Below are 25,727 nucleotides of genomic sequence, written 5' to 3' on the forward strand. Positions count from 1 at the left end.
GCCTGTAACATGGTAGTTAGCAGGTGATTGGCTGGACGTTTACCTCTCTTTATCACCCTTGTATTTATCTCTTGTTAAAGTTTAATACATCTGCACCAATGTTTCAATGTGGTGGTTTGGGCCATATTGCTGCCAATTGTTTTCTTACCTATAAACCTATGCAATGTGATACTACTTATGTCAATTGCAGAGTGTTTTCCTTTGGTCAGCTAGCCTGCACTGCAGACTGAAAGGCTGAGACAGATAAGCAAATATGTAAAGTCAATATAGAAGGTAACCGGTAGAGGCTCTGTTAGAGTATGGTAGCCTGATTACTCGTATGAAAGACGAATTGATGAACCCATAAAGTAAAAAACTGTTGGTGTGACTTATTTACAAAGGGACACTTCATATTATGTTGCTACAGTGGTTAACATACAGCCACATACCATTAAGTATGGTATGTTCCCTCAACTACTAAAGGGAAGGGGAACTGCTGCTGGGGTAGTACTTTATTAGCTACGACCACTAATACATACAGCGAACGTGACACGGGTCGCTCATCCCAGGCACCCATTCACACTGCACTTGACACGGGTCAGAGCCGTGTTCAACCCTGGTCATTTTCAGGGTTGAACTCCCGTGTTGCTCGACCCGTGTTGGCCCTTTCAGACTGCACCTCGACCTGTCTTGGGGCCGCAAGAACACGGCAATAACCCAGGTCTGGATTGTGACCGGCTATTAGCTTGCGGTCCAGCGGGGTCCAACGGGAGAAGGAGACTTGAAAATAGCGGCAGACAGACCTGCTTTGTGTCCTGACTCCTGTGCCACCCGGCCATGGCTCACACAGCCGATATTGTGAGTCTTGGCCTGGAAAGGCGCAGGAGTCAAGACACAGAAGATGGTGTGGGGGGCTGCGCACAGTAACAAAAATAGCTGTTTGCTATTTATGTTATTTATGGTATTTATGTTGATTCTGTTATCAATACCTGCCGATGTATCCCCACATTATAACACACTCGGTGTCTCAGATAGTTGTATATCTGTGGTGCCTTTGTGTTCACACTGTAAGAGGTTTAATTATTTAATTATTTATTTATTTACAGTTTCTTATATAGCGCAGCAGATTCCGTTGCACTTTACAATGGTAGACAGTGATAAAACAAACTGGGTAACAACAGACAGACTTGGAGGTTAGAGGCTTACAATCTATAGGGATATAGGAGGGAAACACAAGAACAGGCACCAGTAATAGCATAGCAGTCCCAACAAGTTACAAGTCCAGAAGGGAAGCTATATAATACATAAGTGCCTCACAGGGTTATGCGTGTAGAACTTAAATATGATAGAGGTAACTTTTCAGGGAACACTTGAAAGTTTGGAGGCTAGTAGAGAGTCTTATTGTGTGTGGAAGGGCATTCCCATAGGGTGGGAGCAGCCCGATGAAAGTCCTGTAAGTGAATGGGAGCTAGTGATCCGTGCAGAAGAGAGACGCAGATCTTGTGTAGAGCGGAGTGGTCGAGATGGGAGATATTTTGTGATAAGTAAAGAGATATAAGCTGGTGCAGTATAGTTAATAGCTTTATATGTGAGGAGAAGTGTTTTATATTGAATACGGTAAGATAAAGGCAACCAATGAAGGGACTGGCAGAGCGGATCAGCAGACAATGAGCTTCTTGCAAGGAAGATCAGCCTAGCAGCAGTATTTAAAATGGATTGCAGTGGCAAGAGTCTGTTTTTTGGAAGACCAGTTAGGAGACTATTGCAATAATCAATGCAGGATATAATGAGTGCATGGATAAGAGATTTGGTAGTGTCTTGTGTGAGATTGATTTGAAACACCTGTTGTATTCAACACGAGCATATATGTGGAATGTAATTACAATTGGACTTCTGCACTACTGTACAGTATATACACACTAGGACAGGGGTTCCCAATCTTTTTTAAATCACGGCACCCTAGGAGTATCAGAATTTTTTCACGGCACCTCTAGGCCAATAAAATATAATTTGATGGGGTTTATATGCGATTCTTAGGGTCAGTTATGTGGTAAAGGGCAGGATTTGCTTCTGTTTGTACACATTTTATGATTGGCAGCTGCCAGCACTGGTTTTGCTCATAAATAATTAACCATTAATAATTTGAGTTAGTCCTGGACCACCAACCCAGGGCACCCCTGCATGTGTCCCGAGGCACCCCAGGGAGCCACAGCACACAGTTTGGGAACCACTGCACTAGGAGTTAGTAGTTAATTATAGCAACATAAGAACTAACATATATTTCAATAACCATAAAAATTATAAAAGTTATAAAATGTCTTAAACATTTCTTAAAAATTTAATAATTATAAAATTGTTTTAAAAAAACATTTAAAAAAAAAGTTTTAATGTGTTTATATAGATGTGCTGATATCATGCTGAAAATTCAAACAATAGAAGTTTTATTCCAACAGATTAAATTTCCTCATGCCCCGACGTTTCGATCCACAACTGAAGAGAAGCTGTTGTGAAGGGGTGGGGCTGTAACTCTGCAAGTGCAGCAGGAGGCCAGCAACCGAAGGTCCTGGCTCCTTGATAAAGGTCCAGTTGTGGACCAAAACATTGTCATGATAAAATTTAATCTGTTGGATTGAAACTTCTATTGTTTGAATTTACAATCAATTGAATCTTCTTGATCCTATGGAGAGTGTTCTATCCCTTGCATGAAAGTGTTGGGGTATTTGGACTGTTTAGGAGGTCTATGGTCACACATATCAACCTCTTTTGAACACTCCAATTTTGTCTCTATCAAGTGTGAGTGTGGTCTGATTCCGATATATATATATATATATAGTCTTCACACCTTGATAAAGAGACCAAGTCTTGAAAAGTTGGGTTATCCAGGTCGTCAGTGTCTTTATTTGAGTGCCACCGCTCCCACCACGCTACATATTGAACCCCTGCCGGGGATTTACTGCGGGGGGCACCAGGTCATTTTTGCATCTTCCAGCAGACCAGAGGAGTGCCGCAGCCATCCAATTGTTGTATATATATATATATATATATATATATATATATATACTGTATATATATATATATATGTTTATATATAGTCGACAGGTTGGGTGTGCTGCAGCACAATAACGGAGGCAGATCAGCGTAGGTACAAGTAAATAATTTACTGCGTGGCAACAAACATCTCTAATGCCGACGTTTCGGGGTTCCGTATGCCCCGTTTTCCTTGAAAACGGGGCATACGGAACCCCGAAACGTCGGCATTAGAGATGTTTGTTGCCACGCAGTAAATTATTTACTTGTACCTACGCTGATCTGCCTCCGTTATTGTGCTGCAGCACACCCAACCTGTCGACTATCTCCCACTAGCTGCGAGCACCGGAGCACACAAAGATAGAAGCTGGAGTGCCGGGCCACACCTGTAAGCTATGTTATATATATATATATATATATATATATATATATATATATATATATATATATATATATATATATATATATAGGGAAAGAGATGTGGCCATTTACTGCGCTAATGGTGGGGCAGCACTTCTATAATGCCCAGCTGTTACTAGAGGCACAAGAGATAAAAATGGAAAGAAAAAGGAATATATGTGCTTCCTAAGTTGTTTTTTCACCTTTCTATTAAAGCAGATTTATAAAAGGTAGTTTTTTATTCAACACATTGGTACATAGATTTACAGTTCAAAATAATTTTACAATCCAGAAGACAATAAAATATGATGATCCAACATCAAGTGTTTTTCACAATGAGGATTTCACAGATATAACCCTACGCGTTTCGTCCCTTGGGACTTCCTTAGGGGTGATCTGGATCATGCGTTGTACGGATGTTCTTTGAGGTCGCAGATAGAAATTAGGACCGATAGGGTAGAATGGTTGTTACAGAATGTTACGTTCTCCATGTAGAACCTTTTTAACATGAAATAAGTTCCAGGATAGCCAGGGGATACATCAAATCTCGCATACAGGGATAATCCGCTTATTGGTGAGTATCACTTTAAGGCAGCCTTTTTAGAAATGTGTTGCTTCCAAATGGGTATAATAGTCCGAAATACAGGGAAGTGGTGTCTCCAGATGAAATGCTGCTTTCATCTGGAGACACCACTTCCCTGTATTTCGGACATTTATTAGATAAAACATTTTTTAAGACACTTTTCTTCCTGGTGATGTCAGACTTCACCAACAAATCACCCAGGCTTTTTGGTTTGGAATAACATGGCATAATTGGGGTTGATCTTAGTTTTAGATCATCATCTGCCTGGATGATTGGCCAATGTTTCCTGACCTTATTCAGTACAAGATTCCAGTGTCAGTGGAACTGGTTCACCCATGGTAATTTATCACTGAGCGTTATAGGAGCCTCCAGCTCTATTAGTTGCTCTCTATTAAAAGATAGAACTTTCTCCTTTATATGCATCAGGTCTGATAGATTATAGCCTCCCAACACAAAGCGCAATATTAATTCATCGATCTGTACAGTTGCATTTTCTATTCTGTCATTAATGTGCATTATGCGCAGCATCTGCAAATAAGGGAGGCTATATTAAAAAAATGTTAGGATGGCAGCTGATGCTATGTAGGAAGGAGTTGTGATCAGTGTCTTTTGTAAAGACAGTTGTATGGATGCCGCCATCACTAACTGAGATCCTCACATCTACAAAATCAATATAGTCCTGATGTATTTTTTGGGTAAGCTTGACTGGACTATCACTCATATTATGGTTAGATAGCAGTTCTACAAATTCTAGCTCAGATCCCTTCCAAACCAACATCAACTCTTCAATAAATCTAGTGTAAAATAAGATTTTACTGGAAACTAAATGATCTGCAAACAATTATTTTTTTCACAGATGACCCCAATGGCACAGCCCTTAGTTTAAAAGGTAGAACAGGCCATCAAAAATAAAATAATTTTTTGACAAAATAAATTCAAGCATGGTACAGTATGATATCAATTTGGTGTAAAATCAACAGACATAACCAAATATGTAATCACCAAAAAATCAGCAGTCTCCCTGATTTTCAACATTGTTTTACGTGACTTAAACATATGTTTTCCGTGCCAAATCACATCGTTATCTAACACTCTCCATTTAATAGGGTCAGGGTGAGTGGCTGCTGACCAAACACATGAAATGATTACTTTAGCCAGTGTGGAGAGATAAAGCCACAAACAACATGTTTCTTCTAGATTCAAGCCAAATAGGCACATTCTAGGATTTAAGCAAGAGAGAGAGAGAGAGAGAGAGAGAGAGAGAGAGCGAGAGAGAGCTGTTAGCGAAATATCATTCCAAACTTGAGACACCATGAGACAACTACACAACAAGTGCCAAAATCCTGAATTCTCCTCTTGATGTTTTTTCAGAAAGTGTTAACTCTGGGGGTGTGGTATAAATTACCGACAGTCGGGATCCCGACAGTCATTATCCCGACGTCGGGATCCCGACTGCCTGGTCTCAGACAGCGTGGCCAGCGCAACAAATATTCATTAGTACCACTGCTATTTTAAAGCAGGGTTGGAGGAGAATATTAAAGTCGGCAACCCTGTATTAAAGTAAATATGCTGCTGGAGATAAGTACTATTTGAGTCCTGTGTATTTTTTCACTGGACTCAGTTGGGATTCATTCAGCATCCTGCAGTCAGGATGCTGGTGTTCACAATACTGATGCTAGTATCCTGACTACTGCCAGGGGACCAGCACTGGAATCCCAACCGCCGAATGTAATTTTGCCAGTGCAGGGTAGAATTAGGGCAGGTGGGGGGGGGTTAGGTTTGGGCCCTAGGTTAGGGTTAAGCATCGGGAACGGATGGGTAGGCACATAAATTGGAGGATTGGGGTTAGGTTGCAGGCTGGGTGTTAGGATTCGGCTGCTTGGTGCACTGGCTGGAGTGCAAACCTTGTAGATCATTCTGAACTGAAGCCCCTTCCTAGAATGTTGATGCATGTTGATGCCACACAGTTACAAAAGAAGCAGGTTTGCATCTGAACAGTGAACAGAGCTAGTCTGTGGTAATGACATACAGTAGGTCAGTACTGGAATGTGTAATGTGCCCTTCTCCCTGAGATGCCTGTATATTGGGGCAGTGCCAGATTAAGGTCTAAATGGGCCTGGAGCTGAAAATTATCAAGGGCCTATTATACGCAATAATTGGGATTGTTGCCAGCATCTAATAACGTTGGGGGCATGACCAGTGTTCTGTTTGGGTGGTCTGCTCATGGGTGTGTCTCTATTTGTGTAAATACTTTCAAATAATTATATATGCCTGGAAAAGGCAGGGGGCTGGCATAGGAAAAATGCAGAGATATATATTGGTGGGTGCCCTCCAAAGGTGCACCTGCAGGATGCCGATGTCCTAAGATACTTGCGAGATGAGGCGGCACTTCAGTCATAAAAAAAAACCTGAAAGCTGAAACTTGGAAGACAACCTTTCAGTACCTTTTATGTGGTCACCTAAGTTTACCACACCATATACCCTTTATACAAATCATGCAACACAATAGTAACCCCCTTATACTGTACTTGCCTCTTATACATTATGCCACATGAGCCAAAATTCACACCGACTGAGCCAAAATTCACACTATGGCACACGGATCGAGTCAAAATTGCCATAGATTATGTCAAAATTCACATTTTGTCACATGGATTGAGCAAAATACACACTATACCAAACAGATTGAGCAATAATGAACAATATCCTTCATATACAGGGGCATTGCGCGGCAAAGGCGCGCATTAAAAATTTGCACCATAATGCCCATTACATGTGAAGCCACACACCGTAATGTCCATTACGTATTATGCCAAACACCATAATGCCTATTAAAAATTATGCTACATAAGTGCTGCTTACCTACATGCTCATTGCCCAGGGCTCCATGCTCATTACCAGGGGTTCCCTGCTCATTGCCATGTGGGATTACATGCTCATTTCCAAGGGGAATACATTCTCACGGTAACTGGGGGACAGCCGCCTCTGGGCAGAAATGACAGCCATTGACAGCCAAGCACAGAGCAGGGGGCTGCTCGGCTGTATTCAGAGCACTGCAGGTCCCGGCTATTTGAAATAATACCCCTTTCACACCAGAAAATGCTGGCCCCTTTAACACTAGCCTAGTCCCTGAATTTTCTGATGTGGGGGGGGGAGAGGAACACACACACACACACACACACACAAAACACACTTTAAACAACCAACTATATCTTTGGAACCAACTGACCCATTTACATGTGGGATTCGAATGATCTTGGTCCTGTGATACTGGGCTGTTTGGTTCCAGAGAAATCTGTCCTCAAACAACATGAACAGCCATGAACTTACATTTCAGAAATGAAAAAATCGGTTTACCTACAATATCTCTAGAACCAATGAACCCATATGGACCAGCCTGGTATCAGATCGAAGGCCCATCGATTTGGGTTTGACTGAGTGGGGGTCTGAATTAGCGGGTCCCATGTGATCCTATGGGGAAAATGTTCCAGGTTTGCCTGGCAGTATCTCCGGTTTCTGGGGGGGGGGGGGGGCTAGCGATGCGGGGCCAGGCTCGTTGGAAAGCCCTGGCCCTCAGCTACAAGATGGGCCTATTTTGATAGTGGGCCTGGAGCTGTAGCTCCATCAGGCCCATTGTTAATCCAGCCCTGTATTGGGGCACAAAAACTTTCTGCTAAAAGGTGTTAAAATACTGTCCAGAGAGAAAAAGTACCAACCGACTATCTCTTACTGTCATTCTACAGTCTGTATTTGAAATATGACGATTTGGAGCTTATTGTTTGGTTATTTATATCTGTCCACTTTATCTTCACAAAGTTTAGTAAATAGACCCTCCATAAAGTGGATGGATATTAAGGGGACAATTCAGACCTGTTTGCACAGTTCCAAATTCGGCCCCTCCACATTGGCGAAAATGAGCATGTGCAGGACCCGGCTGAGAGTGCCTTTGGCTAAATTTCTCAACGGCGAGTGACAGGCAGGGGGCGTTCCTGAGTAGACCCCCAGCATTTCATGGTTGTGCCCACAAAAATGAATTGAAGCCGATCTGTGCAGCTGGTGAGTAACTCCTGGGTCACGCCGTGTCTGAGAGCACCAGGCACAGTAGGAGAAATCATATGATGGTAAGTAACAATTTCTCAAACAGATGTGTAGGCACAGGGATTCGAGCGCGCAGGGGGGGTGCATTCGTGTGGCGATGTTAACCTGTTCTCTAGGCTGCGAAAACCACCTATTGAGCAGATCTGGATCTGGCCTAAGTACCAACTAACCAGCTCCTTCCAGTCTAGACACACCGCCTATAAACATGGCAGTTAGGAGCTGATTGGCTGGCACGTTTCTCCTTCCACTTTATCTCTTTCCAAGGTTTTATAAAATATCTCATATTATATAGAGGATTTTTTTTCTATCTATCTTTTCAAGAACAGATGCAATAAGATATTCTGTCTTATAAGCATGTTATGGTAGTGTCACGCGCATGTCACAGGATTGCACTGGGTTTACACTGTATACTAGTTTTAGAGGCATGGCTTAAGCTAGCATTAGCATAAAGTCACAGAGGCAAAAGATGCTAGAGCATCCGACTAAGGCCCTAAGCACATTTGCCATCTGATTCATAAAATACTGAAATACTCCATGTTGTAATTCACATTTGATTTATGCCATAGGATGGAGGGATATATATATATATATATATATATACACACACATAATTATATATGTATGTATATATATGCTTATACTGTAGCTTTCTGACAACCTTTTCATAAATAGCCACATTAGTATAATGTAAATAATTTGCCCATTAACTTAGCTGTCCCACAGATAAACTTCTCAGCAACCACATTCCACATCTTCAGTGCTAGAGCACAGACTTTCAATATTGTCTGCCTCACTATATATGGAGAGATGACTTCTATTTATATATAACATAGTCATACGCAATCTTTGAGGTCCAGTTAGGGTGACCAACTTTCCAATGGGCCAACCCGGGATGGGGGGTCTGGGTCATTATGGTGTAGGTATCAAGTCCCAGACACAGACATACCCCTGAATCATATACTGTAAAACATAATAGACATTGAGTGTTTATTATCTTCAAAACTCACACTGGCTGGCTGGCTGGAATCACACACTGGGGCACAGGCACTGATGATGGTGGCGTCGCTGCTCGCACCTGCCACCACACACAATTTGCTGCTGTGGCCCTGTCTGCTGTCCCTCCTCCACTACTCCCAGCACGTGCTGGCGGAGGTGGGACAGAGTGGGATGTCACGGCGAGCACTGATCCGCCCGCGTCACCGCGTGCGTCATGTGGGGGTGCGCCGCGGCTGGCCGGGCGGACATGACTTAAGTAGCTGCGCCTGCTGACATCATTGCCAGGGCAGCGGGGCGCGGCTGCGTGACTCAGGGAGCTATGTATGCGGCGAATTCGGGCGAAAAGTATGTAAAGACCGTCCGTCGTCCAGCCAATCTGAATGCAATGCTGCTGCCCCTAGGCATAGGCTGCCGTCCTAGGCAATTGCCTAGCATGCCTATGCCTAGGGCCGGCCCTGGCTGCCCTTCAATCCACCAACAATTTTAGTTAGTTAAAACCGGGACTTTCCACGTCCCTTGATGGGTTTGGCCGGGACTTGGGATTTTAGCAGTCAAAACCGGGACAGTCCTGAGCAAACCGGGACGATTGGTCACCCTAGGTCCAGTCCCAAACATTATAACACATTGTAGCACAAATCTCATTTCAGAAAGATGAGAGATAACTTTAAGTTTGTAAGTACAGCCTTGAGACCATAGTCTATTTCTAGAGATAAAAGCCCTACTGTAAATCCACCATTAAATATTTACAGTAGCTTTGGAAATAAGGCTACAGTTCTCTTTACTAACGAAGCACCCAGCCAGTGATACTTTAGCTATCTCCACAGGGTGCTTTTGGAGGGGATTACGCCTGTGTGAGGAAGAGGCCCATGTGTCTGGGCCCCCTCTTTTCTAGCTGGAAGCGCTGTAGACTCTTTACAGTAGGGGGTACTTATGTAGTATCTGGGCTGCCGATTTTTTGATTGTATGCCTTAAGTTAAGGCATACAATCAGATGCGATGCGATGCGATATCGCATCGCATCGCATCCGATATCGGATGCGATGACCCGATTTTTCCATAGGAATCAATGTTAAAATGATTCCTATGGAAAAATGGGTCCTTTTCATACCCCTACTATCCAAGTGGGCATGGAGTTGGATATAAACCTGTGGCGAGCGTAGCGAGCCACCGAGCCCGAAGCGTGGCGAGCGAAGCGAGCCCCGCGAGGGGACGGTATTCGTCCCCTCGCGGGGCTCGCTTCGCTCGCCACGCTTCGGGCTCGGTGGCTCGCTACGCTCGCCACAGGTTTATATCCAACTCCATGCCCACTTGGATAGTAGGGGTATGAAAAGGACCCATTTTTCCCATTGAATTCCATGTTAAAATGGACTCAGTCCATTTTAACATTGATTCCTATGGAAAAATCGGGTCATCGCATCGCATCGCATCGCATCGAATCGCATGGTCGCATGCGATGCGATGCGATCTCCCGATCCGACCCGATTTAGAAATCGGCAGCCCAGATACTACATAAGTACCCAGTAGGGTTGTAAAGGACCCGAGCACTGTTCCAGAGTCTACTGCGCATGCCTGAAAAGCCAGGAAAATATCTGCAGCACCATTTTCCTGGTTATTTCTGCAGCGCTACTGCAGCCAATGTGAGACACTAGAGCAGGGGTGGCCAAATCGGTCCTCGAGATCTACCAACGGTCCACATTTTCCAGGTTACCTAGCTTGTTCACAGCTGCAGTCATTACGAACTGTCACATTTTCAAACCAGCTGCATTCATTCCTACTATAGATCCACAGGTTGCCTGGAAAACATGCAACGTTGGTAGATCTTGAGGACAGATTTGGCCACCCCTGCACTAGAGGGTAAGTACAGTATAGAAAAAATGGGTGTGGGGTGTGGGCACCCCTGGACCTTGGGAGGCTATGTGCACTGAACACATTGCACTCATTATAAATATGCCAGTGTATCTCCAGGTACTTCTACTTTATATATATATATATGCAGACCTACTTAAGGTTCCTTGTGGTCCTCATAAAAATGTGTCCTCTTACACCCAGATCTGAGGGGAGGCGTATGAAAATTGGGCATCCCTCTCACCCCCTGGAAAGGTGAGCAAGTCCCCTGTGAACTCCGCAGTCCCCCACAAGTCCCCTCAGCAGGGAGATCCGAGGGACGCGATTTATGCAGAATTGCATCATCATGGCTCTGTCCCCACTGCACAACATATGTTTAGCTGCCTACAGTAAGACCCGCCCCTAGACACTAACATCCTGCATGCCCCTACTATTGCTTCATCCAGATAGTTACCCTCTTCCAGGAAGAGGGCAGCCAGAAAGTCGGCTAAGTTGCCCTCAATATGCCATATGAGGTGAAACCCCTTTGCTGACTGAGCCGCTATGAGCAGTATATAAGAGATGCAGCAAAACATCAATAATAGGGGTGAGGTATATGATCCTGACAGTCGGGATCCCGACAGTCATTAGCCCGATGTCGGTATCCTGACTGGCTGGACTCAGACAGCGGGGCGAGCGCAACAAAGCCCCTTGCAGGCTCGCTGCACTCGCCACGCTGCAGGCACAGTGGCTCGCTACCTATTCTATTCTCCCTCGTGGGGGTCGGAGAATAGCTGGTGGTCGTCGGGACCCCGAGTGTCTGGGTTTTGACTGTAGGGGTTCCGATGTAAGGGTAATGACTGTCGGGATCTCGACTGTTGGGAAACTGTCCGGCACCCCAGTAATAGTGCTCTAGAGAAGCCTGGTTGCAACTACAGTATAACTGCACAGGAATTTGATTTCAACTTTTGGTATTGGATATTCAGGAGATGACCTACTAGTACAGTATAATTATGAAAAAATTAAGTTTACTAAAATATATCATTGACCAAAAATTGCCCTTTGACATGAGGTGTGTAGTGTTACAGAATAGACGTCATGAACATTTTTGATCCTGTCATTGTGGGCCACATGTGTCAAGCTTCAAAAAGTGATAAAATGGAGAGTGATAAACAACCATCCAATCAGCTCCTAAATGGCATGTTACAGTCTGGGTTTGAAAAAAAGCAGTTATGTGTTGATTGGCTGGTTGTTTATTGATCTCCATTTTATCTGTCTGGTTAGGGTTTCAAAGTGCCTCCAAGTTGTTGTGGCCATTCCCTGATCAGCTGGGTTTATATACACCATGGCCTTGTCACCCTAATACCTGGGCAAAATATTTTTCATGACACACCTGGTGACCAATCATGCCCTGCTCACATGAATAGAGAATGTCATATATGGACATTTAACCATATTCTGTGCCCTTTCCCACCCTACTGCACAATACTGACTGTCTGAACAGTTTGTGACTTGCAGCAGGGAAAGGGTTACAGTCACTGTGCTGTAGCTGGCATAGGCTGAGACAATTAACAGCCAGGTGCTGTGACTGTTGGCATTTGGGCGGCAGCTATCTTAAGGGAGGGTGTGTGAGGAGACGCTGCGCAAGTGAACTGTCAGAGACACTGTTCCCAGGGACCAAAGTTTGTGAAACAGCAACGGGAGAGAAGCCTGAGACTCCCTGAGCAAATCCACAGCTTCCGGAGGTGGAGTAGAGGCCAAAATCCCATTACTCGATGCAGCCCAGGGAGTGTGGTGATGCAGCTCCCTTTGATACAGGGGCATAATCACCTTCATAAAAGCCTCACCTTTCTCTTCCCCTGGAGAGGAGAATGGGGATCCTTATTGCTGGTGATCCAGAGAAAAGGTGTCATGCCTCCCCTCTCATTGAAAATGTGGCACCCTCATTTGGCAGCACCTACAGTAATCACTGATAGTCACTTGCAAATCCCACCACTGTAAGTGAGGAGAAAGAGACATGGTAAAAGTTGCATATTTAATGACACTATGCCAGGACAGTAATAGTGGTAGTGGCTGCTGCATGAGTCAGAATGTGAGGATACACATAGAGAGGGAGAGTGACTCACACCCTTCATAATTGTATAGTATATGTGATAAAGCAGCAGGATTTGTCCAGTTTCATATCCTTACCTATTAGAACAGAGAAATACCCCTTTAAAGTCACAAAAATAACCCAGGTCGAACCCAGGTTGCTGACATAACGACCCGGTAGACGTGCAGTGTGAGATTGCCAAACCTTATAACCCGGGTCAAGCAACCCAGGTTTTCGACCTGAGTTATAAGAAGGGTTAAATGTGAATGCACCGGACCCAGGTCAGAGCCAGGTTGGACCCGTGCTTGCGATGTGAAAGAGGTATTATAGAATCTTAGGGGTTTATTTACTAAAAGGCGAATTCTAGTGAAGATGGGATGTTGCCAATAGCAACCAATCAGAATATACTTCTTATTTATTTAGCACCTCCTAGAAGATAATAGACTCTGGTTGCCCATAGCAACAACCCATATTCAATAGAACATCTATCCTAGTAAATAAACCGCCTAGTGCAGCCATTAGAGGAGATACCTGGCCTCGGAAGTAAAAATTGTTACAAGTAACAATTTTGTCTGACTGTTACATCTGCCTCCGCCTGCAGTGAACATGGTTTTGTCCATTACAGAGAGAATTTGCTTTTGAGAGTGAACCAGAATCAGGCCCTTACACCCTTTAAGAAGCTAGAGACACCAGGGCCAGTTTGTAGTCTTGTCCTCCTAATCTTAAACCTGATATAGTTGGTTTGAAACGTATTGCCCTGGCTAGGGTTTGTATGCATAAAACAAATAGTAAAGGAGATAAGGGTCAACCCTGTCTTGTGACATGAAATATACTAAATTAATCTGATATTGCTAATTTTTGCTGACGGAAGTTTATAGAGTGCCATGATTCTATGGAGACAGGTGTGACCCAGCCCCAAGTGTCATAATACGCCATACTGTACATGAAATCCAAGTGTACTTTTCTCTGTAGAATGCTTTTTCTGCTTCTGTTGATATAACAATACATGGTGAAGGAGATCAAGAGGTATAGTGAATCACATTTATTACTTTTAAAGTGTTGTCTCATACCCTCAAGGTAGCCATACATTACTATGATTTTGCCCAATTTCACCCATATCCGACGCATTGGGCTGAGAATTTGGGTGAAATCGTACAAGTCACATGTCTTCTACCCACTCTGATCCAATGCGCGATCCCGTGCCCCAGATCACAAGTGCTGCACATAGGACTGCATGCGATATATCATATCTGATCCTGTCGCCCTGGTAGGTACCAAGCAGTTGAAAGGGGATTGTGTGCGACTTTGAGGAGAAGTCATACAAGTGTATGGGGGCTTTAAGACAAAGCCCATCTGATCTCCATGGATCAATTTAAAAAATGTAGACAATTTGCAATTAATTTGGCAAATATTTTTTAAATCTATGTTTAGTAAAGAAATTAGACTGTAACTAGAACATAGGCTGGGGTCTTCTTTACCATCTGTTGGTAGGACCATTATGTAAGCTTCACAGCAACTCTTATGATAAATTAATTTTATCGAATATGGCATTGAAGGCCTGCTTTAGTAGCTCTTATGATAAATAAATGTTATCGAATATGGCATTGAAGGCCTGCTTTAGTAGCTCTTATGATAAATAAATGTTATCGAATATGGCATTGAAGGCCTGCTTTAGTAGCCTGCCAGTTTGTCCTTAAATAGGTGATAGAAAAGCCATCTGGCACTGGGATTTTGCCTGCAGGAGAGGATTCAATAACTTTAGGAAAAGGAAAAGGGTTCATCCAGGAATTCAATATCCTCTTGGCACAGGACAGTGAAGTTAAGAGACTCCCGATTTTTGGGGTAGTCCCCCACAGCCCCAGAAGATTAGGTGGCTCTCCCACATCCTGCCCACTGCCTAGTGAAGTGGGCAGGATTGTTTATTACTCACCGGCAATCACAATAGTCTTGGGAAGGGTCGGGGATAAATGCATGGATCATGTCATTCAGCTCAGCCCCTCACTGTAGACCCTCCCTTAGCTTCCAGGAGGTTAGGCAAGAATGAGTTAATGATTTCTGTGGGTAGTGCACTAGCAGTGCGTGACCGATCTTCACAACATTATGGAGGTGTCATTCTGACACTAGACTGGCACCTCTCCCCAACCCCACAATACATACACCTCAGGTGGCAAGAAGTGGGAGAAGTAGAGTGGAGCAGAAGGGGATTGTGGAGACAGTAAATTATCATCAACATGGAATAGATCATAAAGTGTATAACATCTGTTTATTGTACAGTAAATCATACTGTAGTAGTAATCATTCATTTTTGGAAACCATGCATATAAATACTATTATATTAAGTACAGTAACTGAGCAAAACACAAACAGTGTGGGGAAACATCCTAGCATCAGATAGAGTTAATTTACATGATTTATCTTCTTGCTGGCCTCGATAGCCAGAAATACCAACACCCTCTCAAAATGCTTAGTATCTGATGCCATATTTGGATAGAAGAAATGCTTATTCCTGCCCAGTGTTAAAACAATTCCTGAAAGCCAGTGAGCAGCATTATGTTCCTTTGTGCCATAAAATGACTGTATATGTTTTTGCCCTACAGCTAACTACACAATTCTGATTCTAATTATGGAGTGCACAATATAAGATAGATAAATAAATAAATTAGAACCTTTCCTGTTTCTAGTATAAAACAGGTTCTGTACACAACACAGTAGATTTAACTCAGATGAGCCAAAACCATTTCACTACAAATTTGAAAACTAAAGATAACTAAATAAGAAGTAAAAAAAAAGTCTTAAAGATATATTGCTTACCATGCCATGTGTGTTTATTTGTACAGAGATGTCAACCAGGATTTTACTATTCAGTTTCTGGAGAATGTTTGCCGTGTTCATGCAATGGAAACTCACACAAGTGCCTGGATGGTTCTGGGTCCTGTATGGTAAGATCTATTATTCCATCTATTTCCGTTTTATTGTTGTTTGCTGGAATAGTTTAAACATCTGTGTTTATGAATTGGAAATATAAACAACATAGAAATGTTGCCATGTAGCAATGTGTTTTTAGCACATGCTATACACTTACAGTACATTTGGTGACCAGACCTATCCCACTGTAAAGGCCCCCATGCACTAGTCCGATTTGGGCCATTTCACCCAATCCCGACGGATCGGGCTGAGAAATCAGCCCAAATCGGATGTGTTTTGACATCCCATTGATTCCAATGCGTAGTCTTGTGCCCATCGGAGGTCAGACCTTCATGTGGTCCGACTGCCGACTTGGTCCCCCTTCCAATGACAGGGGACAGGGTCACATGTGATGCATCCTATGTACAGTAAAAGGCATGCGATCCTGCTGCCCAGGACATTTTCGGGCAGCTTAAGGGGAATCGGATGGCCATACACTGCTGCAAGACATCAAACCTTAAGGTTGCAACTTGTAATCCGTCAGTATTCATCTTTCATGCATTTTATTGCACTTTTTTAATACAGGCAAAATAATATACTTTAGTGGAGCACTGGCCCAGCCTCTGGGCTATTACTAATTTTATAACCCACAAAGACTCTACTCACTATCCTACATGTGTCTGTGACTCCCATACATGGAGGATAGCCACATTTTGCTTGATGCTGTGACAATGATCTACATCCCAAATGTAATATGTTTTAGACCTAGAGGTTGTGAAGACTGGGGCATGAAAATGCAATCAAAGAGGCTCACTAAAGGGTGTGGCCAGTTGCTAGAAGGGTGTGGCCATTTCAACAGACAGGACTGGGAAGGCATTAACAGGCAGGGGTGCTGGGATAAAGAGGAACAATTTGGAGAAGGGCTTAACACAGCAAACTGGCAGCAACACTGTTCTCACAAGAAGAAGCCTCAGTCATACCCCTGCCGCAAAACTGCCGCAAAAATGGCGGGTAAGAACCGGGTCAACGGCGGTGTAATTAGGTCACCCCGTGTCCCTTTACACAGTACTTCTTCCCAGGTCCTGACCTGGGTTGAACATGGCCTAGTTAGAGGGCAGTGTAAACATGTACGCCAGGTCATCCGACCTAGCCACCATTTACATCAATGGGGGAAGTCCAACCTCTGGGCTGCAGCGTCCGCAGGTTGAACGGGGGGGGGGCACAGCCTCTGCTGCTGTCTGCTGTACTCCGTAGACAACAGCGGTGGCAGGGAGAAGGTGAACGGAGGCCTGTGTGCGGCATCCATTCACCTCGCGGATGAGGGCTGGGGGGGTGCACGGGGCTGGGGACAGCCCAGCAGCTTACCTTGGTACTGGGCTTTACCCCAAGCACGGCGATCTGCGATCCCAGCGGGGGAGGTCGCGGTCCGGCGCTTGGAGATGATGTCATCTCCAAGCGCTGCCTCCATCTACACTGCGGGTAGGCACCGCAGTGTAAATGATGACAATCCCAGATCCAACCTGGCTTGGATACGTTTTCCAAATGCTTTGTCGGATCTGGGATTTTTGGTGTAAAAGGGGTATCACCCAGCCAGGCAGAGCAGGCACAGTCTCTAAGGGTCATACAGTATGTGCTAATCCTTGAAAGGTGATTAAGTGGAGAGTGATCAAGTACCATCCAATCAGCTTCTAACTGCCATGTTACAGGCTGCGTTTGAAATGTGACAGTTAGGAGCTGGTTGGTTGGTATGTTATCACTCTCCATTTAATTATTTTCTAGGCTTAATACAGATGGAGCCCCTCTCAGTGACTGCCAGCACTCACCAGAATGTCCCCGCTGGTGAGCGCTGTCAGAGAGGGACTCCATTAGACTGGGACGCGTGAGCGTCTCACACGCATACGCGTCCCAGTCAGTCGGCGGCTGTGCGGCAGGACCCTGCCCGTCTCCGCTTCAGGGAGACGGGCAGGGTTAGGGGGGAGGTGCAGGGAGGTGGGGGGCATGAGGAGAGCTCTGTGGGAATGGGGCGCACGAGCCCCCATCCAATGACTCTATGACGCAGGGGGCGATTCTATCTCCAGCCCCTGTAAGCATGACAGCGGCTCCATCTGGTACTTCTGGCCCAATGAGTTACTCCCATGAGGCTGATGCTGATTCTGTGCGTCAGAGGAGCATGTAATGGGCACATGCTCCTCAGACCCCCAGCAGAACCATCACCATCATCACAGTTCCTTTCCTCCTATGGTAGAGGGCATGGCTACAAATAAGTTCTCCTAGGTTTTCCCCAAAATCTTTGTCAGTCTAGTTCAAGCCATCCTAGGGGTATATTTATCAATGGAGGCAGTGGGGACCCATTCCTTCTCGCCAATAAGTAACTATTTTATGGCCTATTAAACATAAAAACATTGTCAGGGCCTGTCCAGATATAGTGGTTGGCTATAACTATAATATTACTGCTGACTAGGGCACTAGTAGAAGCATTGACACTGCAGGGATGGAATCCGACGATGGTGTGAGCAAATGGTTCCAAGGTCCAAAAAACTTGGTAAATTAGGCCAGAATGCAGTCCCCACTGAGCATATCCAAAACTGGGATCTGTAGCCAGAGCAGTAGAGAGCCTGGCTGAACCCAGATACTTTACAGGGTTTGCGGTTCTCGAGAGATATGGCCATGCACCCTTACAATAAAATACAGAAAATATAGTAGTTTAAATACCTGCCTAGCCACCTTGCAGCCCCGCAAATGGCAGCATGTGTTGGGTTGAGAAGAGCTGCTGTTGTAAGGTAATGGGTGCCCTGCTGCCCCCCCATCAGACCTGGACCCGGGTAATTAGTACCCACACACACACACACCCTGCTCCCGGCGCCACTGTCTGTAACCATGGGTATAGCTATACTGGGTGCAGGAGGTGGCAATTCTTTGGGGTCCAGAGACTTAGGGCCTCATTCTGGTTCACTCTTTCTGAGAAAATCCTTCTTAGATGGACAAAACCATGTGCACTGCAGGGGAGCAAATGTAAAATGTGCAGAGAGAATTAGATTTGGGTGAGTTATTTTGTTTCTGTGCAGGGTAAATATTGGCTGCTTTATTTTTACACTGCAATGTAGATCTCACTTTGAAGTAAAACCCCACCCAAATCTAATTCTCTCTGCACAAGTTACATCTGCCCCACCTGCAGTGCATGGTTTTGTCCATCTAAGAATGATTTTGTCAGAAAGAGTGAACTGGAATAAGGCCCTTAGGCAGAAGCAATTGGATATTTTTCATTTTTATTCAACAGAAAGCCCATGTCCTAGCTTTACATTAGTTTGTGTACGCATCAACCTGCTAGCTGGGTCACACGAGAACTTATACAACGAGACAGTGAATAAAATAAAGCTAGCTTCTCTTTTTATCAATAAGATTTGTAAATTTAAACCATAAACTAAAATGTATGTTTCACATCATAATTTCCTCACAAGTGTTTATACGGGTCAGGTAACCTTGTCAAATTAAATATGGAATTTTCCCATGGCAATTTCACTACATTTACAAAACATCTGTCTGCCACATGTTAACTGTATGCCGTTATTTATTACACTATTATTTATTATGTTTTAAGTCCATATAGAAATCCCTAAATACGAATAAAACTTTTTAAACTAAAGCATAAAATACGATATTATTGATGAGATTTCTGTACTACAGTACTTGCTGAAGCCTGATAGTACAGCGCCATATTTGCAGAAGATATGGAACCCATTTGTCACTCACTATGCATGACTAGTAGCTTTCTTGTCTGGGATCTGCTCTCAGACTGACCATTGCCACTGGTCACTGTTACAGTACATGTGAAATAGTTCAGACCAGTGTTTACCACGACTATGCTTCCTCTTATATTTAATTTTCCATGTTTTCCCTATTAGACCATGTTGAACAGGAAGTCAGTAAAGATGAATATGAATCAACAAGTGAATCATTGTTTGGTGCTGTTCCAGAGGAAGATACTTGCATTATTAAAGTTAGGTCATGCCCATGAGAGGTCTATTTCCAGTCCTCAAATGCTTGCAGTAGCTTGAAAGTTCCATTTCATAAATGGGCATTGGGCAGGAACTAAATAATGTTGGAAGATTCCACGTAAATAGGAAAAGATTAACAAACTGTCCACAAATGATGTAGCCAAAGCAGTGCGTCCTCTTGCATCCATATACTATGGAGGTCACTTAGGGCCTTATTCTGATCGGTGCGGATATTCCCGAATTCTTTCGGATGGCGTTTTTTAGCCGTCTGCGCATGCGTGGCGATCGCTAGGCGCATGTGCCACGCATGGTCTCCGTACTTGTTCTCACTAATCCCGTACAGAACTGTGCACCGCATACATTCGGGCAATAGGGGTGTGTTATGGGCGTCATGCGGAAAGACACAGGGGCGTAGTTTCAAAGTGGGCTAAACTGGGCGGAAACATGGGCGGACACGGGGGAGTACACATATATTGGTAGGCGTGCATTCGGACAGCACGCCGAATGCACGCGAACAAAAAGGGAAGAAATGTGCGGTGTCCAAAAGGTTACTTTTGCTTTGCGGACACCACTCGGTCATGCGCTAGGCAATCGGAACGCCTAATCAGGACGGACGCACCTCAACCAATGTCACCTGAACCCAATACAATCACATACTTTACCCATGACTTGTTAATTACACGCTTCTCACTGCTACAATTGGAAGCATTGCAGCTTAAAGGGAACATTACATGCTGCACTTGTCACACACTTTAACACTGCAAATAATGCACACAACTTAATAATATTAATACTAATACACATGCCACTTCTGCATTAAATTAAATCTAAATTAATACAGACATTTGTGGGGCCAAAATAACATTTATTACAGCTTTCCGTACGTTCTCACGCGGTTCTCACGCGGTAAGACCGTGCTTGTGCGGGAAGACCGTGCTCGAATCTGTACGTTTCCCCCGCACACGCATGGTTTATATGTCGTCCGTACACACGCCCTGTTCTTAAAGAGTGAGTCCGTCCGAATGCGGAGGACACGTGGGCGTTTCTACGGACGATGGCCGCACGCTGCCGCACAGCGATGCGTGCGGCCCGCACCGAAAGAATTCGGGAATATCCGCACCGATCAGAATAAGGCCCCTAGAGTAGGACACATTAAATGCATGTCGTAAAGTATGCCGCTTTCACATTCATATACTTTGAGTTTTATATCGCTTGCAAACAAAATAGTCTATTAATTGTGTCATCTTGTATGCACCTTTTAAGTGCGTTACGGTATGCTCTAAGCTATTATGATACAGCTGCAGTATGTATCATTGGAATAATGCTCAGGGCATAATTACATTAATTCATACCTCTACAGCAGGCATTCCCAACCACGGTCCTCAAGGCACACCAACAGTGCAGGTTTTAGTGATATCCAGGCTTGAGCACAGGTGACTTAATTAGTACTTTAGTGATTCTGGTTAAACCATCTGTGCTGAAGCCTGGATATCACTAAAACTTGCACTGTTGGTGTGCCTTAAGGACCGTGGTTGGGAATGCCTGCTCTACAGTGAACAAATCACCGGGGCTCATACCCTGAGCTGGCTCCTGCTAATTAGGGATGGACACTGATGGTCGATGTTTCAGAACCATCAATGTTTTTCAGATGGTAGTGTTTTTGGCATTTAATGGTGCCCTTCCTATGTTTGTCACCATCGAATGCTAATCATTTGATGGTGTGCCAATGGTGGCTGGTTTTTTTCTAATTCCCAATAGCAATGCATCCCCTGGCTGCCGTGTCTGTTTGAGGGAAACTTCCTAGGTTCATTGGAGGCTGTCTGACTCTCGCTGCTTCAGTCATGAGCCTGCTTAGTTCCCCGCCCCTCTCTAGGGTTGCTGCTAGACAACATGGCCCACTGCTAGCTCTGATTGGCTCTCACTGACTCAGAGAACCAATCAGAGCACAGACTTCACCCTGCAGCAGTGCCAGGTTTCAGTGTCCATGTCGACTGTAGAAATTCGGGTCACATTTAAAAAAAAAAATCCCATGTCAACCTTTTTACTGTACTGTAGTATTACCTAATACTTGTGTCGACCTAATGACCCTGTTGACTTAACCCATGTCTACCTACAGTCATGTCGACCATCCTGCATGTCGACCTTAATGCATGTCGATCTAATGTTGTGGACCTAATGCTTGTCAACCATCATGCTGTATACGCAATGATCCATATCTATTCTAGGGGATCCAGACCGGGGAAAAAAAAAGAATGTACACACGCCCTAGCAAAATAACGAAAGTATCCTGTGCATACTACCGTATCACCTGTAGAGAACTGTAACCAACAGCATCTCTCAGCAAACACTTTCTGGAACTAGTACTTTAAAAAGTAGCTGAAGAAAAAAATAATTGGAGTCCTGCTCTCAACTAACTAATACAGGGGGACTATGATTGTATAGAGGGCCTGATTTTGGTTCGCAAAAGCAAACTCATTCTTTAATGGACAATCCATGTGCACTGCAGGGGATGCAGATGTAACATGTGCAGAGAGAGTTAAGGTGCCCATACACTAGTAAGATTTATCTTCAGATCTGGCTGGTTGGAACAAAAACATGGTTATGGATGAGTGACAGTTTGTCAGTGTTCCAGCCTTTCCAAGCAAATGGTCAACTGTCATTTGTGCTCATCCATCACCATGTTTTTGTTCCAACCAGACAGATCTGCAGATAAATCTGCGTGTATATGGCCACCTTTTGATTTGGGCGGGGTGTGTACTTCAAACTGATATCTATATTGCAATGTAAAAAAAAGCAGTTAGTATTTAGCCAGCACAGAAACAAAATAACTCACGCAAATCTAATCTCTACACATGTTACATCTGCATCACCTGCAGTACACATGGTTTTGTCCATTAAAGAATGAGTTTGCTTTTTTACCCCATTTGGGGTAATTTGCCCCAGTACCCCAGAATCTGGCGATTCCCTGTGCTGGCTGAGAGGCGCTACATCTGTATATACATATACAGTATATATATATATATATATATATATATATATATATGTGGAGAACAGACTCTTGTTTCGCGCCTCCAACCTAGTAGCTGATTCAATTGGGCTGCCTTACCTACAAGGACCCCTGTTGGATGGGGACAAAAGGGAATATGGATGGCAGTTGTGGGTTGGCGCCCTTTTTTTTAGACCTTTAGTGATTGGGTCTATATAGTTTAACAAATTCCAAATGAAAAAGTAAAGTCCAGAATTTATAAGTATTTATTAAAAAGTCTCTTGTTCCACACTTCAGTGGTGATTATTTCAGACCATAAAACGTTCAGTAATATATTTCACAATAGCGAATATACGATATCAACGCGTTTCGTCCCAACATGGGACTTCATCAGGGGTTCGCGAAAAGCATTGACATAATTTCCACAGCTTTCATAGGTTGAGTATGACTTATCAGATGTTATGAACTAGGTCCTTAGAAATTCAGAGGTACACTGTAGCTTTAAGACCTTTTTTTCCTCAATGGTTCAATCGGTATAATGAACTTTATAAGTCTGCATGCACATGAACGAATAGCTTGGTGGTTGTGGGTTTCCAAGGTATTATTCCCGATAGTTTATTAAAAAAACTGATCCAATAGTACAGATGGTTCTGTTGTGTAGGTAATGATAACCTATGTGGAATCAGGAGTAAGCACACTCAATATGCCGTTCTTGGACTGCTTGGATTAAGCTTCTTATTGACAGGTGGACCCTCTCATTATGAGGCCGACCTGGACCAATATATGATCGAAGACAGGTACAATCAGTATACAGCTGTATATAATTCAGAGTGTGGTTTTCACTGTCCTTTCTGAGGTGTGTGCCAGTGGAAAGGTTCAGTGGGAATGACTTTCCCACTGAACCTTTCCACTGGCACACACCTCAGAAAGGACAGTGAAAACCACACTCTGAATTATATACAGCTGTATACTGATTGTACCTGTCTTCGATCATATATTGGTCCAGGTCGGCCTCATAATGAGAGGGTCCACCTGTCAATAAGAAGCTTAATCCAAGCAGTCCAAGAACGGCATATTGAGTGTGCTTACTCCTGATTCCACATAGGTTATCATTACCTACACAACAGAACCATCTGTACTATTGGATCAGTTTTTTTAATAAACTATCGGGAATAATACCTTGGAAACCCACAACCACCAAGCTATTCGTTCATGTGCATGCAGACTTATAAAGTTCATTATACCGATTGAACCATTGAGGAAAAAAAGGTCTTAAAGCTACAGTGTACCTCTGAATTTCTAAGGACCTAGTTCATAACATCTGATAAGTCATACTCAACCTATGAAAGCTGTGGAAATTATGTCAATGCTTTTCGCGAACCCCTGATGAAGTCCCATGTTGGGACGAAACGCGTTGGGATCGTATATTCGCTATTGTGAAATATATTACTGAACGTTTTATGGTCTGAAATAATCACCACTGAAGTGTGGAACAAGAGACTTTTTAATAAATACTTATAAATTCTGGACTTTACTTTTTCATTTGGAATTTGTTAAACTATATAGACCCAATCACTAAAGGTCTAAAAAAAAGGGCGCCAACCCACAACTGCCATCCATATATATATATGTATATATACATACACACACACACACACACACAAATGCACAGAATAGCCTCTCTGCATTTTTAGATTTATGTTATAGGTTGGGCCTTTCCTGTTTAGTTGTCACTTTTTCCAGCAGCTGTTATAAAACATTCAGAAAAATTGTGATGAAGAGCTAAAATGCAATTTTTTCCAGTGGTGGTGATAGAAGAACTCTGCGTTATCCAACTATTACAGTCACCATGATGCTGGACTACAGCCAAAAACAATCTTGATTTTGTAAATCACAGATGGCCTTTGTTGTCCTATATATACTGTATGCATAGTTATGCCGCTGTGAGCATCAACCGCCTATGTCAGTTTTTCTTGACCAAGAAAAATAGTCCTTCACACAGTGGCCCGTGCAACTCCGATTTTGTTGATTTTAGTGTGCTGATGTCCACACAATGGTTCTGACCACATTAGTGAGATCTTTTCTATTGTGCGGGATTTCTGTGGGGATTCAAAGCACCTTGAAGTCTGACACCCAGTATGGGGTAACAAATTAAATTATCTAAAGAATTCCTAAACAGTAAATGATGGTCTTAGGTCTATTTTAATAGTACTATAAACACATGATCGGTAATGTCCATTATTATACATTTTTAAGACATAGACATAGATTTTCATGTGGTTCCACTATGGCAGAATCCAGGCTCATTCATATACATTCTGTAAATAAAACATTGGTATTGCTTACAAATCCGAATCATGCCGTATGTCAACAAAGTTATTCTATATATACATTACTGTGACAACTATTACTGTATCTGTAAATTGAACCGGAGACCAACTGTAAGGGGGTATAGCAAGGGGTCCTATTTGTCAATGTGACCTGATGGGTATGATATGGAAGAGCTGCACTGTCTAGATCGACATTAGGTTGGCCATGTATGGTCACCATGTTCTAGATCGACAGGTAAAAGGTAGACAGTGGGCAAGTCGACCTATACAAAAAGTCAGCAGGATTAAAAGGTTGACGAAACAATATTTGACACAAAAATGGTCAACACAAGTTTTTTTCTTTTTAAATTGGGATTTCATTTTGTATGTTTCACCATACTGTATGTGACCACAATCATTAGAAACATGTACCCTTGCAGGCTTGTTTCCCTTGCCATACATCAGGCAAGGTGGCTCACTCATCCCAACAACATCCCATCTTTAATACAACTCCCATCTTAGTAAATTTACCCCTG

General features: G+C 43.5%; 1 protein-coding gene across 2 annotated transcripts in view; it reads left to right on the forward strand.

The window, feature by feature from the left end:
* Nucleotides 1-25,727, forward strand: part of LAMA4 (laminin subunit alpha 4) — a 150,233-nt gene that overhangs the window by 13,084 nt on the left and 111,422 nt on the right. Inside the window, exons 1-2 of one of the 2 annotated variants that reach the window (XM_083176872.1) lie at nt 12,587-12,902; nt 15,835-15,936. In XM_083176872.1, coding sequence (XP_083032998.1) covers nt 15,934-15,936 — 3 coding nt within the window. In that variant the 5' untranslated portion in view covers nt 12,587-12,902; nt 15,835-15,933. Of the gene's footprint in view, nt 1-12,586; nt 12,903-15,834; nt 15,937-25,727 lie in introns of those variants that run through there. The other variant, XM_083176871.1, reaches the window with a different exon arrangement.

The sequence above is a fragment of the Crinia signifera genome, chromosome 3, assembly GCF_055691185.1.
Source record: "Crinia signifera chromosome 3, ASM5569118v1, whole genome shotgun sequence".
Taxonomy (NCBI): Eukaryota; Metazoa; Chordata; class Amphibia; order Anura; family Myobatrachidae; genus Crinia; species Crinia signifera.